This window comes from Podarcis vaucheri (genome assembly GCF_965113315.1).
Source record: "Podarcis vaucheri genome assembly, chromosome: 2".
In the NCBI taxonomy this organism is placed as follows: domain Eukaryota; kingdom Metazoa; phylum Chordata; class Lepidosauria; order Squamata; family Lacertidae; genus Podarcis; species Podarcis vaucheri.
The window spans coordinates 86,973,508-86,991,046 of record NC_138760.1 but is presented as its reverse complement, the minus strand read 5'-3'; the positions used below and the strand labels follow the sequence as shown (position 1 = coordinate 86,991,046).

Below are 17,539 nucleotides of genomic sequence, written 5' to 3'. Positions count from 1 at the left end.
TCTTATTGTTAACATGCTTTTATAATTATTTCTATCTCAGTTTTTCTCTTTCTTTTATCTTGCATTGTTGCTCTGATGATTTACTCAAGTTGTTATAAGTAATGCAGGGTGTAAATCAAGTTAATATAAATAAAACAGATTGGCGTGAATCCAGATACTTGATGTCCAGGCGCTGGGGAACAACCGTGGGAGAGGGCTATTATTGCCTGCATGTCCTGATCGTTGACTTCCCAAAGTCATCTGCTTGGCCACAGTGTGAGACGTAGGATGTTGGACGTGATAGGCCTGTGGTTTGATTTCAGCAGTGCTCTGCTTCTGCTTTAAACTTCACTCACAGACTAATCCCATTGTGGGGAAAGGAGAGGGGTTTTTCACCATTTCCCCCCTCTTTTTGGAAAGCTTCCCCAGAGAGTTGGGAACCCTTCCTGAAGAGAGCGGGCTACCTCTGCTGGATCTTGTTCCCCTGCATCGATGGAAGAAGCAGAAGTTAAAAAGGGCACGCAACACTGCCAGGTGTTGCCGGTGGGATAAGGAATTTGTTGAGTTCAAATATCCAAATGACTCAAGCATGTAATAGGGAGATGGGGAGGGGGAGAGTAACATCTTAAAAGCAACATGCAAATCCAGTTTGCTAATATCCTTGGCTCTAGACAACATACCTTCTTAGCGAGTGAGCACTTAACAAGGTAAGGCAGAAATATCACGTGACAAGTCTAGCCTAGGGAACCCCGCCCAGTGTTGGGTTTCATTATTAGAATGGAAGTTAGGCTTCAGCCTTTGGAGTTGCAAAACTACCTCTCTGCTCCATTTATCGGCATTAAATTCCCAGAGGAAGAATTAAGTTGGCATACGTACAACTCTCCCCCTGGGGATGTGTCTGGGAGCAGCATGGGCTCTCGGTTTAAATCTCCACTGGCAGGCTTTTAAGCTTTTTTTATTTAATTTGCTTTAAAAAAAAGACCTGGTTTCCTGCAATCCTAGTATCATGTGAGCTGCATTTATTTTGTAGCTGAGCATGATCCTTTACTGAGCCCTGCTGGGCCCTGAATTTGTAAAGCATTTGAAATGTGTTCACTCATAAAAGGGTCCTTGTAAAAGCAAACTCCCAAGATTAAGATTAAACAAAAGTGTGACTTTCTTTGCTTTCTTATAAGAGAATAAGAGCTAACCTTTTCCCTCCCTTTCCAAAGAAAGAGCTCCAGACCAAAGCTATAATTTGAGATTTTAATCCAGAAATTCTTAGATTATGGTTGGCAATGAAGACCAGTTATTTTGGATTGGATGTCCATGCCAGCTGGCAGTAACAATCTGCCATGCAGTAAAATTTCCAACCCATAATGCAATGAAAAAACCCCAACCCTTAACTATGTCACATAAAAGGAGGGGCAGTGGGTGGGGGAATAAACCTCAGCTTTCACACAGGGGGAAAAAGGGAAGCAAATAAAGATGTACAGCCCTGAAAGAACCCCCTGGCAATGTAACGTATGAGAAAATTTTGATTTCTCACCCGCCGCCCCCCACCCCCCGTACACGCTTATGTTACAAACAACACAGAACACATCTAAACCTCTGGTTCTCAAAGTGAAAAAGTCTTCTAAAGAGATATAATCAGCTGTTGGTACCACAGAATTCTAGAATTCTAGAGCTGGAAGGGACCCCGAGAGTAATCTAGTCCAACCACCTCCAGTGCAGGAGTGCATGAAAATATGAATGTATGAAAAGAAGCTGACTAATCCCTCCTCAGGCAAGTCTTTGTCCTAATTCATCAAACCTACCTAATCATAACAATGCAAGCTATTGCAAGGAATCCATCAATGCAACTGATAATGGGAGCTATGGAAACTTCCCCCACCTCTCCCGTAGATATTTTCAACTTTGGATAACTTTGAAGTAGAAAGTAGATCAGAATGTACTGACTATACAGAAGATAGATCAGCTTCCACTAGATCTCAGTCTGATTTACAGCATATCAGCAAGGATTCTGACTGATAATGTGTGATTCTGACACACTGATAATAACAATAACAATGACACCCTTCTAAATTAGGCTGCTGAGATAAAGTTTGTTGGGGTAGGATTTTGTGTGTGACAGGACTATGAGGATATGCTCAGAGGCACTCCGTTACTTAAATCTAAGAATATGCTGACACCCCCATTACTGTTCTGACTCTTGGTGGGGGATCCTAGGGTTCTAATAAAAAAACTAACTAAAAGCTGAGCAGATCCCACAAGCCTGGATTCTAAAGGCCCTCAAAGCCCCATTCTTTCTGAGCTGAGAACCTTTGCTATAGACAGATTATACAGCTGAGGTATCTGTATTTTTACATTGGCCGTCCTCTCATGCTACTCCTGAGGACAGGTGGAACTTGCTGCTTTTCAAAAGGCCCCCCCCCCAACGTGGTAAATACTACTTTCACAACGTGAAAAGGCAGCTGTATGGAATAGCCTGAAGCACTTGGATCTTGTGGTAAAATGCCTTGTGGTAATTTTGTCATATGAAATAGAGAATCTGCCCTCTGTTTTGTATTTCTGGAGAGCCAAATGGATCAAGCATGACTAAAAGGGGCTTCCTTACTACAAGGCTTTAAGAAGTACTGTATTGATAAAAATAAGGGGTAGACAACATGGTGCCATCCAGCTACCATTGGACTCCAATGCCCATCAGCCTCAGCCAGCATAACCAGGGATGATAGGAGCTAAATAAAATTTGGAGGGTACCACACTGGCTACCCCTGGTCTAAATTAATGACAGAGAAAATTGTGCACAGATCTTTATGTACCTATAAACACTGGGTAAACAATACCTTCAGATCAGATCAACCACATACAAGCAGATTAGTAGTGTGACGTGTACTTGATTCTTTCCACGGCAAACCCTCTTAATTTAGGATTTAATTTGCATTCTTAAGACCTTATCATTCAGGATTATGTAAAACTGACAGCTGCTTATAATTATATCTCCTTAGAGTGGAAATAATTTAAACCATCTGCCATCATTTCAACATTACCAGACTTAAAACTCGGTGAGCTTGTTTCTACCTAACGTCAAAGTTGAAAGTAAAGAAGCAAAGTAAACTGCAAGTATCTTACTACCAAATTTCTTGCATTTCATTTGTATGTGCAACTGGTTTTTCCAGCAAGGCATTCAAACTGTTAATTATCTTTTTAATATATGTAATTTAGGATTGCTAATTAGATAGCAATTTAATGCCCTCACAGGGATTCAGATGCTCTTTCTTTTTTAACATGTAAACTCCGACAGGAATAATTGTTGACATTCAAGTAATTGAACTCTTCAGTTATTTAAATGAACACAAGGCATTTACACTGTTCAAATCATTTAAATATTCCACTGTCAGCTACAGCTGTAGAGTTTTATGGAGTCTCTGAAAAAGCAAGGGTAAGTGTAGGTTATCTTAGTTTTCAGGCAGGACTCCCCAGAGAGAAATGAGATTTGCTGCTTATGAAAGGCTAACACCGTTTAAGTGGGGCATTAATGTTTCCTCTGAGACTTGGATTTCTCTGTTTTTCTATATTAGGAGAAACAAATTTTCCCAGAATTTACAGCTATGAAAGCCTTAATACTGGTTTAGCAATCTTTAAATACACCGAGTCTTTTTTGCTACATACAATGCATTGTGGCTGTTAACATTTACCGGTAACTTAAACTCAGCAACTTGCTTTGGGTACATAACTGCCATCGTATTTAGGGGAAGGTTTTTATCTTTCGTTCATACACACACACACACACACACACACACACACACACACACAACTTCCTTTACCAAGGCCAATGATGAAAACAATTGTATAAGGGCAGTTATGATTTTGTGAATATTTTTCATGTTAACTTCCTTTTGAAAGAAGAACAAATAGGATTTTGTAGAATATAGGGTTACTACAAAAATGAAACCAACACTGTCATCATATCTGAACTAATGCTGGGAATTTGTGTTCTTATTATGTACATGAGTTGCAGTTTGCCTGTAAGAAAAGTTTCATTTGCACTGAGCTATCCTACGTGACTAGAAATAAGAGTGAGATCACGTGGCCGACTGTGCCTGCAAAGAAACAGCTGAGTTAAACTGTCACATGCTTGTGGTTGTAAGAATAGGCGATCGAAGAGGAGTGGAACTAGAAGCAAACTGCATGATTATTTTCATGCAGGGCAAATGCAGAGAGCTCAGTGCAAATGGTACCTGACCTGGCTAAACTGTTAATATGGAGATCTTCCTTGATGGAAAATACATATTGTTAAAAGAGATTATATACTGGTGCTGATGTCCTGTATGCAGTGCTAGCATGGAGTAAGTGGGCCTAACGTTTGAAAAAGTAAGAAACTATCTATGGCGATGAGCTGATATCCTTTCATCAATTATATGCTTCTGGGTTAGAGTGCTCCTAGTGGCAGATTTGCTCATTGAAATCACAGGGTTTTGGCATGCAGGTGCGAAGGTTGGTGGGCATCATGAAATGTTTTGATAAATTGATGAATGAGGGTACTGACCAGGAGTCAGTGTTCTTAGCATATGTGGGCACCAATGTCAGTGGAAAAAAGTATACACCAGATTCTGGAAGCAAGTGGCAGCAGGGGCTATTTTCCTCTTGTCTTTGTATGATCTATTATAGAAGCCCTTAACAACGCATGGAAAACCTAGTGTGTAGTTTGAATCTCTATTTCAGTTTTTAAAAATACCATTTATTGGGGGGGTATAAAACCCTGTGGTAGATTCTCAATGTCTTTTTCTCGCTTATGGTTTGATAATGCTAATCCATGATGTTTCTCAATCCAGCATTGGTGCCTATAAACAAAACAAAGTACAACAGCTGATGAGTTTCTTTTCAGAAAATGAAACTTCAACAGCCTGCTGTAAAATAATAACAAATAACATTTATTATTATTATTATTATTTATAACCCACCCATCTGGCTTGGTTTCCCCAGCCGCCTTGGGTGGCTTAAAGCATATCTAAAAACATAATAAAAACATCAAGTGTTAAAAACCTCCCAATACATGGCTGCCTTCAGATGTCTTCTAAAATTATCTCTTTGACATCTGAAGGGAGGGCGTCACCAGCAGAAGACCCTTGGAGGAGGACCAGGCTGAGTGATGGGGGTGGAGACACTCCATCAGGTATACTGGGCCAAGGTCATTTAGGGCTTTGAAGATCAGCACCAACACTTTGAATTGTGCTCAGAAACGTACTGGCAGCCAGTGAAGATCTTTTAGGGCCAGTGTTATATGGTCCCGATGGCCACTCTCAGTCACCAGTCTAGCTGCTGCATTCAAGATTAGTTGTAGTTTCCGAGTCACTTTCAAAGGCAGCCCCACGTAGAGTGCATTGCAGTAGTCCAAGCAGGAGATAACCAGGGCGTGCACTTGGGTGAGACAGTCTGTGGGCAGGTAGGGTCTCAGCCTGCGAACTAGATGGAGCTGGTAAACAGCTGCCCTGGACACAGAATCGACAGCTGTGAGTCCAAAATGACTCCCAGGCTGCGCACCTGGTCTTTCAGGGGAACAGTTATCCTGTTCAGGACCAGGGAGTATCCCCACCCCACCCTGCATCTCCCCGGCAAACTGAAATTATTAAACTGAAATGTGTTACTTTATTATCCCCAAGACCTTTGATACATTTAAGTAGGCAGGGAGAACACACACCACTTTGCTCTTGGACAATAATAGTACTGGAGTCACAGTAACATTTATATACGACTTGATTTTAGCAAAACTTCAAGCAGTTTACAGGAATAGTTCAAAATCCTAAACTCTCAACAATAATCACATTTACTCGGAAGCAAGTTCAAATGATTTCCAAAGAATGACTGGTGAATTTTCCTTGCTACACTCTTGTGGAACAACTTTCTTACAAATATACTCTTGGAGCCGTTTTCGCCTGCGCAAGGGCTTCCACTTATGCAAATGGCTTCCCTCTCTTCCGCTGCACAACCAAAATTGGGTCTGGAGGGGTCAGGAGAACCCTCAGAGCAGTGTGTAGGGGAAAGAGAGGGCTGATCATTGTACTTGGCAAGCTGAAATGCTTGCACAGATGGAGTGTCTGTAATAGCACAATACTGAGATCTATCCTATACAACAAGATTACATTTAACACATTCCAAGGAAGGTTCATATTTTATTGTCTCTCAAATCGTGTTTGTCAAACACTGGAGTATGCTCATATTTACTATCCTGTTCCATTTGGAACCATTTTACTAGCCGCACTGGGAGGGCAACAGGTCCCTCAACCCAAAAGTAGCGGATCAACTGCTTTTTCAAGACCAACGTCTTAATGCGGTATCAACGTGAAATTGGCTACGACTCAGAACTGGAAGCATTTACACATGCTATTAAACTTTATTAGAGCAAATAGTCCCACAGAAATAAGTTTAAAGCTGTATAACTCCAATAAGCAAACTGAGAAACTTACACCTCAACTGAAACCAGATTTTACTGAAAAGGCGCACTGATTTCAATAGTTATGAGAGCCAAAATTCCATATTCAGAGGTGGTAAACTTTTAATTGCCGCTGATTTATACTAGCGCACTATTTGGATCAGAATGCATCTGAATTAAGTCCCATTTGTTTCAGCCGGATTTATTTCTCAGTCCATTGAGAAATTTTGACCGTATGAGGAGAAATATCCTGAATATAGTTGGCATTTTAATTTAAAACACTTCCAATGTTATTTATACAGTATGGGCCTAATTTTGTCCCACTTGCAATGTCCATGCTGATACATGGTGGCTGAAACATCTATAACCAAGGGAGAAAGATCATGTACACAAACTTGGCTATAGAGCTGGCATCATTGCATCTACCACAACAAGGCACTTTACATGGAACAAATGTTAAAGAATGGTTAGAAGGTTCCTATGGATGAGAACAAGGCAGCTCATTTCTTGATGAAGCGCTTTGGATGGTCCAAGCACAGAACACCATTGCTGGTCCACAGGAGAGCTTGCCAGGTAGCTTGTGAAAACCACTGAAAATCTGAGTGTATATGCGCTCACACTGAAAGCCCAAATAGTGTAGACTTTTAAGGGTGCAGTTCTAACAGGAGCAAGGGTGTGCAGTGGCAGATTCATTGCTGTTGGCTCCTGCTGGCTAAGGCAGAAGGTGAAGGAAGAGATGCTGTACCTATTTTGCTGTGCCAGCTTCAGGCTGCTGCAGCTCAGGGGTCCAAAATTAGACTCCTCTCCAGGAACTGTGTTTGCTTTGATCCATTGCCAGCCCAGCTCTGACCTCTCCCACAAACCACTCTGAGGACCTACTGCTGGTTACCGCTGCTTGAAACACCACCTTTGGCAAGGGCCTCTGCAGTGGTGCAGCCCACTGCTGGTGAAGCCTGTCAGGAGGACACCTCCTAACCACAGAGAGCAGCACAAACTGGGATTACTCTGCCCAAATTCTAAATTGATTGGGTCTCTCAGAGCAGTTACTCCCTTATAAGCCTTCATTCAGCCCAATTTCTTTTTCATCACTTGACGGAGAGGAACTAGGGGATGGCAATGCTCTTCAAAGTTTTAGGAAGAGTCTCGACAATTTTAGAGGTCTAAATGAAGTGACTGAGTGACTTTCACTCACTAAAAAGAAAAGCTAAGTTACTGATTGAAGTGGCTGGACTCAGCAGCCCAGCTGACATTCAGCATGTGAGAATGTCTCTGCGAATGATACTATATCATGATGTAGGGTAACAAAACACAGTCTGTGTGTGTGTGTGTGCACGCACACCTAAGAATGTATTTTTTTACAAATAATATATATATATATATATATATATATATATATATATATATATATATATATATATATATGCAGGTTTTGGTGTCTTCGGGTGTCTTCCCGTGTAAGAGTCGGGGTGTCTGTGCGACGTTTCGACGAGGTCTCACTCGTCATCTTCAGGCTGGTGCTTTCGGCTTCTTGTTACTGGAACAGAGCAGAATCTGGTGTTTGAGTTCCTATAAATACTGTTGAGGGGTGTGGTGTATAGCCTCCAACGTTCTGGGCAGAGAGGAAGTTCCTAGATTAGTGTGCCTTTTCTTCTTTTGTTCCTTAATTACTTGAGGGATATCTTGAGTGATTTCATGAGTGATATTCTGAATACCACTGGGTGGGTCATTAAGTGTAGATTAGTTGCTAAAGCTTTCGTGTCTTGACCTCTTGAGCTTGTGAAGAGTTTTTCTGAGAAGATGGCTGTGCTGCATTTAGTTGTGCTCTGGCTTGGCTTCGTGTATAGGGGCGAGCTGTGGTTTTGTGCTTTGTGCCAGCCAGATCTGTGTAGGGATTGCAGGGGGGTGCAGCATCCGGAGGTGCCACTATAGTTTGGCTACTGGATGGAGTCTGTAATATGTCTGTGGAGAGGGTCTGGGTTTGGGTCTGGTGTGGTTGATTGGTGACGGCGTTCTGTGTGCCTCTGGTTCTGGTGTCGGTTTTTGTGGGGAGGGCTAATTTCCAGATGTCTGGCAGGCGGGACGTGTCGTCACGCTTGTTCATGTTGTGAGGGTGTTTCTCTATCTCGATGGCTTCCATGATTATTCTCTTGTGGTGATGTTCCGTGTTAAAGAGCAATTTGGAATCTGCAAAATTAATTTCGTGTCCTGTTTCTTTCATGTGTTGGAAAAGAGAGGAAGTTTTTTCTTCTTTTTTGACGGCATTCTTGTGTTCTGCGATACGTGCATTTATTCGTCTGTTTGTTTGTCCAATGTACGTGGCTGGGCAGACTTTGCAGGGTATTTCATAGACCCCTTGGTTTTCCAGCTGGATTTTGTCTTTTGGGTTTCTGAGGATATTGGCTATTTTTTGGTTGGTGCAGAAGGCTGTTTTGATATTGTGTTTATGGAGGATTTTGCTGATTTTGTCTGTAGTGCCCTTGATATAAGGAAGGAGGGCCATGCCATTGTTTTCTTCTGTGTCTTGGTTTTTGGGGGCACAGAAGACACAGAAGAAAACAATGGCATGGCCCTCCTTCCTTATATCAAGGGCACTACAGACAAAATCAGCAAAATCCTCCATAAACACAATATCAAAACAGCCTTCTGCACCAACCAAAAAATAGCCAATATCCTCAGAAACCCAAAAGACAAAATCCAGCTGGAAAACCAAGGGGTCTATGAAATACCCTGCAAAGTCTGCCCAGCCACGTACATTGGACAAACAAACAGACGAATAAATGCACGTATCGCAGAACACAAGAATGCCGTCAAAAAAGAAGAAAAAACTTCCTCTCTTTTCCAACACATGAAAGAAACAGGACACGAAATTAATTTTGCAGATTCCAAATTGCTCTTTAACACGGAACATCACCACAAGAGAATAATCATGGAAGCCATCGAGATAGAGAAACACCCTCACAACATGAACAAGCGTGACGACACGTCCCGCCTGCCAGACATCTGGAAATTAGCCCTCCCCACAAAAACCGACACCAGAACCAGAGGCACACAGAACGCCGTCACCAATCAACCACACCAGACCCAAACCCAGACCCTCTCCACAGACATATTACAGACTCCATCCAGTAGCCAAACTATAGTGGCACCTCCGGATGCTGCACCCCCCTGCAATCCCTACACAGATCTGGCTGGCACAAAGCACAAAACCACAGCTCGCCCCTATACACGAAGCCAAGCCAGAGCACAACTAAATGCAGCACAGCCATCTTCTCAGAAAAACTCTTCACAAGCTCAAGAGGTCAAGACACGAAAGCTTTAGCAACTAATCTACACTTAATGACCCACCCAGTGGTATTCAGAATATCACTCATGAAATCACTCAAGATATCCCTCAAGTAATTAAGGAACAAAAGAAGAAAAGGCACACTAATCTAGGAACTTCCTCTCTGCCCAGAACGTTGGAGGCTATACACCACACCCCTCAACAGTATTTATAGGAACTCAAACACCAGATTCTGCTCTGTTCCAGTAACAAGAAGCCGAAAGCACCAGCCTGAAGATGACGAGTGAGACCTCGTCGAAACGTCGCACAGACACCCCGACTCTTACACGGGAAGACACCCAAAGACACCAAAACCTGCATATATATATATATATATACACACACACACACACACACACACACACAGATATATAGATACACTGGTGCCCTGCAAGACGAATGCCTCGCAAGACGGAAAACTCGCTAGACGACAGAGTTTTCCGTTTTGGAGGTGCTTCGCAAAACGAATTTCCTATGGGCTTGCTTCGCAAGACGACAATGTCTTGCGAGTTCCTGCTGGGTTTTTTTCCTCCCCCCCCTTTTTCTAAGCCGCTAAGCCGCTTATCAGCTAATCCGATCAGCAGATAAGCCGCTAAAAGCCGCTAATAGCGCTAATCCGCTAATCCATCAATGGGCTTGCTTCGCAAGACGAAAAAACCGCTAGACGAAGAGAATCACAGAACGGATTCTTTTCGTCTTGCGAGGCACCACTGTAGATATATATGTATTAAGATCAGAATTTTATGTTTTTAAGACACACGATGAGAACAAATGGAATTAATTTGAGGATGTTTCCTGTGCTCTTTATTACACAGTATTACTATATATTCTAATCTGTAATACAAGAGGAGTCATTACTATTGTGTTTTGAATTGTGGCTGGTGTTTTTCCTTTTTTGTCTCTCTGACGCCTACTAGCTTTCCCGTTGTGGAAGATATATATATATATTATACTCTGTTCGTTTTAAGTATATGCATTTTTTCAAGGCTGCTTCTTTGGACCGTGGAAACATTTCCTGTTAATATTTCCATACTGCAGCCAAACAGAGCTTTCAAATGTAGCAGAAAGTGAAACATATAGAGTTTCTGTTTCCTTGTTGCCATATATGATTTTATGCCAGTGGGGCTTTGTTTCTGCATTTTAATAATACTGTGTTTTGCAGTAAAGAGAAACACATTCAATACAAGTCTTAACTTTCACTTTTTACATAAACACAACATATTCAAAACATGCATGTGTGTGTGTGTGTGTGTGTGTGTGTGTGTGTGTGTGTGTGTGTTGAATAATGGCTCTGCCTGCTCAGATTTCAGTGAAGGCTATGTCAATGGTTGATTATACATGGCAGTGCTATGCTGCCATCTAATGTCTGATCTTACATTGTTCATCACCAGCGCAAGTATCTATAAGGAAAGCTACTCAGATGATTTGAGTTACACTCACCTTTGTTTATCCATAGGGTTTGGAAGATTCTGTGGCTAATTTAAACTTACTGCACTCCTCTGAAGGTCAACACTAGCTTTCTTCTTGAAGACTTGATCAAGAGAATGTCAATTTAATTGACAATGATCACAATTCAATGTGTTATTGATGTCAGAAATGCTGAACCCTCCAGATTGCTGTTAGACTCCAACTCCTATCAGCCCCAAGTGGCACGAATGATGGGAGTTGCAGTCCAACAACCTATGCAAGGTCACAGGTCCCCCCTTTCTAATTTGTGTAAACGTGGCAGGGAACAGAATCTCAACAAGATGATTCAGTTATAAAGTTCAAGTCAGCAAACATATCCATCAAAATATGGCTGAAATGAGTTAGAGAGCTTTAACTTGACTTTTTGTATAATACACTTACTACACATGTTAGCCAGTTTTTCTAGTCCCCTCCAAAGGGGAATGCATTTCACAATACCTCCTCCTATTGCATGGTTAACACATAATTTTAAAAAATCTTCATAGTCCCAATAACTTATATGATCTGAGAGCAAATTTCCTTCATACACATAATGACTTCTGGCCCATTCACATTTACAATTTTCCCACCGTAACAAACCATTCCAGTAATCACTGCACCACTAAAAATAAATAAAACATTAAATGGGAATTTTCTATCATTAGTTACTACTGGTTATTAGTTTATCATTTGAGTTCATTGCAATTAAGTTGCTCTTCATCCCACAAGCACCTCTGACCTGCACAGCATACACAAGCTAATCAGGATATATGTTCATATCCTTCAAATAAATGAGAAAATGGAGATGGCTTTTAAGTTCCTTCTATTGCTGTGCTGATATGAAACCATGCTGAAGGATCCAGATTAAAATAAAAATAAAAATCATGACCCTAAAAACCCATGGAATGCATATAATGTCGTGAGCTCCCTGGCCTCACAGTTTTATTTATCTGTGCACTTACCATTGGAATGATTGTGTATGGTAATGAGCCAGAGATGTGCAGTGATGTGAGGAAGGGAAACATCCACTTTTTCCCATTAAAAAAACTGCTGTCATGAACAAAAACAAGGAAGGAAGATTACATCATTTGCCAATCTGTCTTGTATCATTTATTGTTGCTGGAATTCATTCCACATTTCCCTCTTAAACAAGGAATGCATGAGATCTAGTTTATGGAACCCATAATTAAAGAGAGGAAGAAGACAAGGTAAGGGCCCTTGTGTTACTTTTAAGTTTCACAGAGCCATGCGGGAAGATATCTGCCTTGCACGACCTACTTTGTACTAGAATCCTGAGATCTACCAACTGGATTAAAGGATTCTGAAAGTCCAGGAACTTGTTTTGAATACTAACTGAACAGATCTCACAGTCTTTACATAGTCCTTTAGCTAGGAGCATAACTAAATGGAATATAAATGCATATCCTCCTGGCTCCCTGTTCTACAATAAGTATGTGCATTTTGTGTGGTCATAGATTCCTTGCAGAAACAGGATACCCACTGATTTAAATGGAACAGAAAGGTATGTACCGCTGAGCAAAATAAGGGGGGTGCTGCACATAAAGGAGTTTATATGTTTACTAATGGTCCACACAAGGCTTTAGTTCAAATGCACTTTTTGAATGAGATACGTATTCCTGCAGCATATACATGTTTACACAAATGAATCTTTTCGTGTCCTTTTGAATCATTATAGAAACAGGGCATGAAAGAAAATGGGATCTAGTAAACACATAGGATGAAATCTAATGTCTCATGAGTGGACTTCCCTGAATACCACAGGGTTGCCCTTCCTTCCTTCCTTCCTTCCTTCCTTCCTTCCTTCCTTCCTTCCTTCCTTCCTTCCTTCTCTCCCTCTCATGGAGCTCCCAATAGCCCCCAAAATCTGCTCCAAAGCATCTCCCATAACAGAGCATACAAGGGCCTGCAGGGGGAGCAGAAGGGGAAATCCAGTTGTATGAGTGGAAATCCGTGGGTTTTGTTTTGTTTTGTTTTTTGGTGGATGGGCACAATAGGCTCACAGCCATCTATGTAATGCTCATTGAGGGAGATGTGAAAGACTTTAGGACCACTCTAAGCAGCTCGTGTGACTTTGTCCAGTACATCAAATAATGTCAGTAAAATAGGATGTGGGAGTTCTAGGAAACTGGGGAGGACAAGAGGTTTCTAAAAGAATCCATGAATATTATAAATGGTCTCCTTTGACATTTTGTTCCTACGTATGCAGAAATTAAATAGCATCTAACAATGTTATTAGCAAAGCTTTCTGAGGACTTTTTATTTACTTCCTAAAGAATTCATCTTGATCTAGTCCAACCAGAAAAGAGCATTCTTCTTATAATGCTCTTAAAGTGCAAAACTGGTTTCAAAGAGTGTGGATTTTCCCATAATACATTACAAAGCATCGCCTATATCTACAAAGGAATATATAGAGTTGAACAAAAGCTGAATACTCACAGAAAACTATATTTAAGTGAAACAACAACATTTGCTGAGTGTGTGTGTGTTCCACCTAGCAATAATAAACTAGAATTAAACTCTCCAGGAGTTTTTCTTTTAAATTTCACTGCAAGAACAAAGCATGGTGAGATATTTGTCCATATTTTCTATAACTTGTTAATGTAGAAAAGGTGAGGAAGGATACTTATACAGGTTGTAAGAAATCCTGTTTACCCAAATGACATTTTAAAGAGTTATTCACAAACTCTTTTTAAAAAGCTGTACTAATGACAAAGCTAAGTGTACTGATTATATCTTGGCCACATATTAGTGGTACATGGTAATTATTTTTTGTTGTTGTTTCTGAGGGGTGGGGGGGGACACACCAGACAATATGTATGCACACAAACATGTTTGTCTCTTGTACCCTTCCCCCCCCCCCGGAAGCAGGGTTACATATACGACTGAACATAACATTTACACTCTGCATACAGTTCTGACCAAGGGTGCCCAGCTGGAAAGGATAGTTACTCAGCAGCTACAATCTAAGAACTGAAGAGCATCCACTGCTGTTGCTCTGCTAGCACCACACTTCTCTTCCTTGCAGCCCCTTCCATGCATAAGGGGAAATCTCATTATGTGAGTGGAACTTCACACATGCGGCGCTAGATTCAACCCACCACTTCCAGATTAGCTTTGTACAATATCCATTGCAGCCACTGTGTTGGATCTGGGAGATTCTGGGTTTCTTGTTCCCTTTTAGAGATTCCCTGACAGCAACTAACCCACTGCCTCCCGGGATTTGTTCCCTATTTTTAAAATGGAAACAACACTGATCTACCTCATGGGTTGGTATGGGGGGTGGGGGTGGGATGGGAGAGAGAATTAAATAGGAAATGCATAAGACTGTTTCAGCCATTCTTCTCTTGAATGACTGTAATCACACCAGGAGAGAACAAGGTTATGCTTGCTGGTTCTGACCCCCCCCCCCGCCATCTACATGTTGGGGGGGGAGTCTGAAGCAAAGCCCCACCCCAGTAGAAGACTGAATGATAAACTAAGGAAGGCTCCATTCAAGCAATTAGCAAATGAGTGTTTTGAAATCTAAAAGCAAATTGCAGGTGCTGGGAGTGACTATGGCCCCAGCACAGGAGGCAGACACAAGAGGCAGACTGTGTCCTGTTGCAGTTCTGATCTGGGGTCACAACACCTGCTATTTGCAATTAAAACAAAAGGGAGCTTCCCTCACATTGCAATCAGCCAGTGCAGGGGGCCTGATCTAGACTGAGACCACAGCAGGGACACCCCACACCAGGATCCTGCTCCCGATTTGCTCTGCTCATGCCTGCAGTTCACTTTGAGAAGCAATTCACATAATTGCTAATAGCATGACTAACATCACATCTGCTCCTACCCCCAGCTTTACACTGCTGCTCCCATCCCAAAATACCAAGCAGTTTTTATAGGTAGGATAATTTGTCTAAACTCAGAATGAAACAGTTTATACCAAAAAAAAGTAATTCTACTGCCTTTTTGCACTGTTCTCTTTTTAAAACAAAACTTCTTGGGGGTGGAAGGAGGAACAGCCAGGAAAATGTTGTGTTCTGACAATTTCATTTCATCTTCTCATCAAAACCACTCAAATGTAAATATTAACCAAGTGTAATGCCTAATCCAAATGTTAGAGGGATAAATGTTTGTGCAAGCTCCAATTAGGACTCCATCAATCCTTCTGTACAATAATCCTGATTTTTTAAATATGCAAATACCCCTCTGAGATATATTGCTGCTTTCTGCTTATATATTGCTGAATTCTGATAATTACATTAAGTGCCTACCTTAGAAATGGCATCCATATTATATTATAGTGAATTCACTAATGCCACTCCTTTAGTTAGATTCAATGGTGATGAAACTCTTAAAGTGTTCCTATAAAACCAAAAAAATGAAGCTACAGCCTATGCTATTATTCAATAAACTTTTATATAACAGACACATCAAACTTCTTTCTGACTTTGGTTAATTAAAAGAAGGCAAAAAGGGTATTGGAAATGAATTTTCACCTTTTAAAAAAAGAGTAATTGGGGGAATAATCCTTCAAGTGAAGATAAAGAATAGAAAGAGCTTGCATACAATATCCACACAGTTTTAGAAATTTGAGTCCACTTAAACATGACAAATAGGGGCTATTACTTAGGAACAGAGAATTCCACTTTAATGTAAGTGTACATAATTGCAGCAATTTATGGCTTTGCCTTGCACTTACAGGGGTTTGGGTCTCTCACCATACAACCTGTGCATTTCTATATCACCCAAAGGCTTATGTTATTATTTGCATTGGAGCTTCTAGGGAAAAAAATGTCTGCAGTATTTATGTTTAAATAGTAGCCTTTTTAGTAGTCGTCCTTGTGAACCATTACACTCTGCTCTTTAATTCTGTATATCTTAAGAAGAAGAAGAAAAAAATGTAAACATCTCTATCTCGGCATGTATAAAATCAGTCAACATATTTTTTATCTTACCAGAGGCCTGAGTTCTGGATGAGTCAGAATGTATCCATTGTTCGTGATTGCGAATGCATATCCATGAATACCTAACTGTAAGGATATAGGAAAGAAAAGAACCTGAATAAATAGGGCTTACAGAGCAGGTAAACTTTTGGAACACAAACCATCAGGAAGTTCTCTGGCACAAGACCCATCTAAAAAATGTGAACTGCACAGAAATACATTTCAGTAGTGGGTTTTCAGGAAAATTTCCTGGTGCATTGTGCCTTGGCACCTCAAACTTGGCAATTATAAGCCTGTAGCAACAAAGCATTTTGCTCAAATTCAAGTGAAGTCCCTTTTCTTTAACATGTACAGTGGTACCTCGGGTTACATACGCTTCAGGTTACAGACTTGGCTAACCCAGAAATAGTATCTCGGGTTAAGAACTTTGCTTCAGGATGAGAACAGAAATCGCAGCAGTGGAAGGCCCCATTAGCTAAAGTGGTGCTTCAGGTTAAGAACAGTTTCAGGTTAAGAATGGACCTCTGGAATGAATTAAGTACTTAACCTGAGATACCACTGTAGTAAAAAAAAATCCCTATAGCTGTGGGGACTTCAGTATATTAGGGATGGGGAGCTCTGGGCAACCTTCTTGGGGGTGTCACATAACAATGATGGGCGGGGCTAGAAGCAAAAGATAAAAGGCAAATTCTACTACTACTACTACAGTGGAACCTCGGAAGTTGAACAGAATCCGTTCAGGAAGTCCGTTCGACTTCCAAAATGTTCAGAAACCAAGGCACAGCTTCCGATTGGCTGCAGGAAGCTCCTGTAGCCAATCGGAAGCCGCGGAAGTCGCATCGGACATTCGGGTTCCAAACAATGTTTGCAAACCAGAAGACTCACTTCCGGGTTGGTGGTGTTCAGGAGCCAAAACGTTTTACACGCAAGGCCTTCGGGATCCAAGGTACGACTGTCCTACTACTATTTTTATTCTTGAATTTGTATACTGCCCTTAATCCACAGATCTCAGGGTGGTTTTTTCTACACACATTTCCACAGCTTGCTCTATCTGCCGTCCAGGCAGCAAGAGCATTACCAGAGTTCAAGGACACTCAGGGAGGATGCAAAGAGGGGCTGGTGAGGTGTGGCATGGGGACCAAGTGAAGGGCCAGACAGACTGAATTTGGCTCCTGGGCCTGAGGTTCCACATCCCTGCAGGAAACAACAGAGCTACAATATCCACCTCATGGCATGCATGCATCTTTTCTCCCTCTCTTATGTATTTTAGGGGAAATAAACAGATATATACACATCAATCTAACACATTTAGTGCTGCCAGTAGTGGCTGTGGGATGGCTTCCAGGGGTCCTTGGGCACAGTGGGGCTCTTGGTCTCTTCTTTTCCTCCTCTAGCCACACCTCTCTCTCTTGGCCCCACCCCTGTAAACTA

The 17,539-nt window shown here is 41.4% G+C and overlaps 1 protein-coding gene across 4 annotated transcripts in view; it reads right to left on the bottom strand.

The window, feature by feature from the left end:
• The window catches only part of CACNA2D3 (calcium voltage-gated channel auxiliary subunit alpha2delta 3), a 498,960-nt gene that overhangs the window by 110,706 nt on the left and 370,715 nt on the right, over positions 1–17,539 (bottom strand). For all 4 annotated transcript variants that reach the window (XM_082209336.1, XM_082209333.1, XM_082209334.1 and 1 more), the window contains one exon: positions 16,121–16,195. In XM_082209336.1, the coding sequence (XP_082065462.1) occupies positions 16,121–16,195 (75 nt within the window). The remainder of the gene's footprint in view (positions 1–16,120; positions 16,196–17,539) is intronic.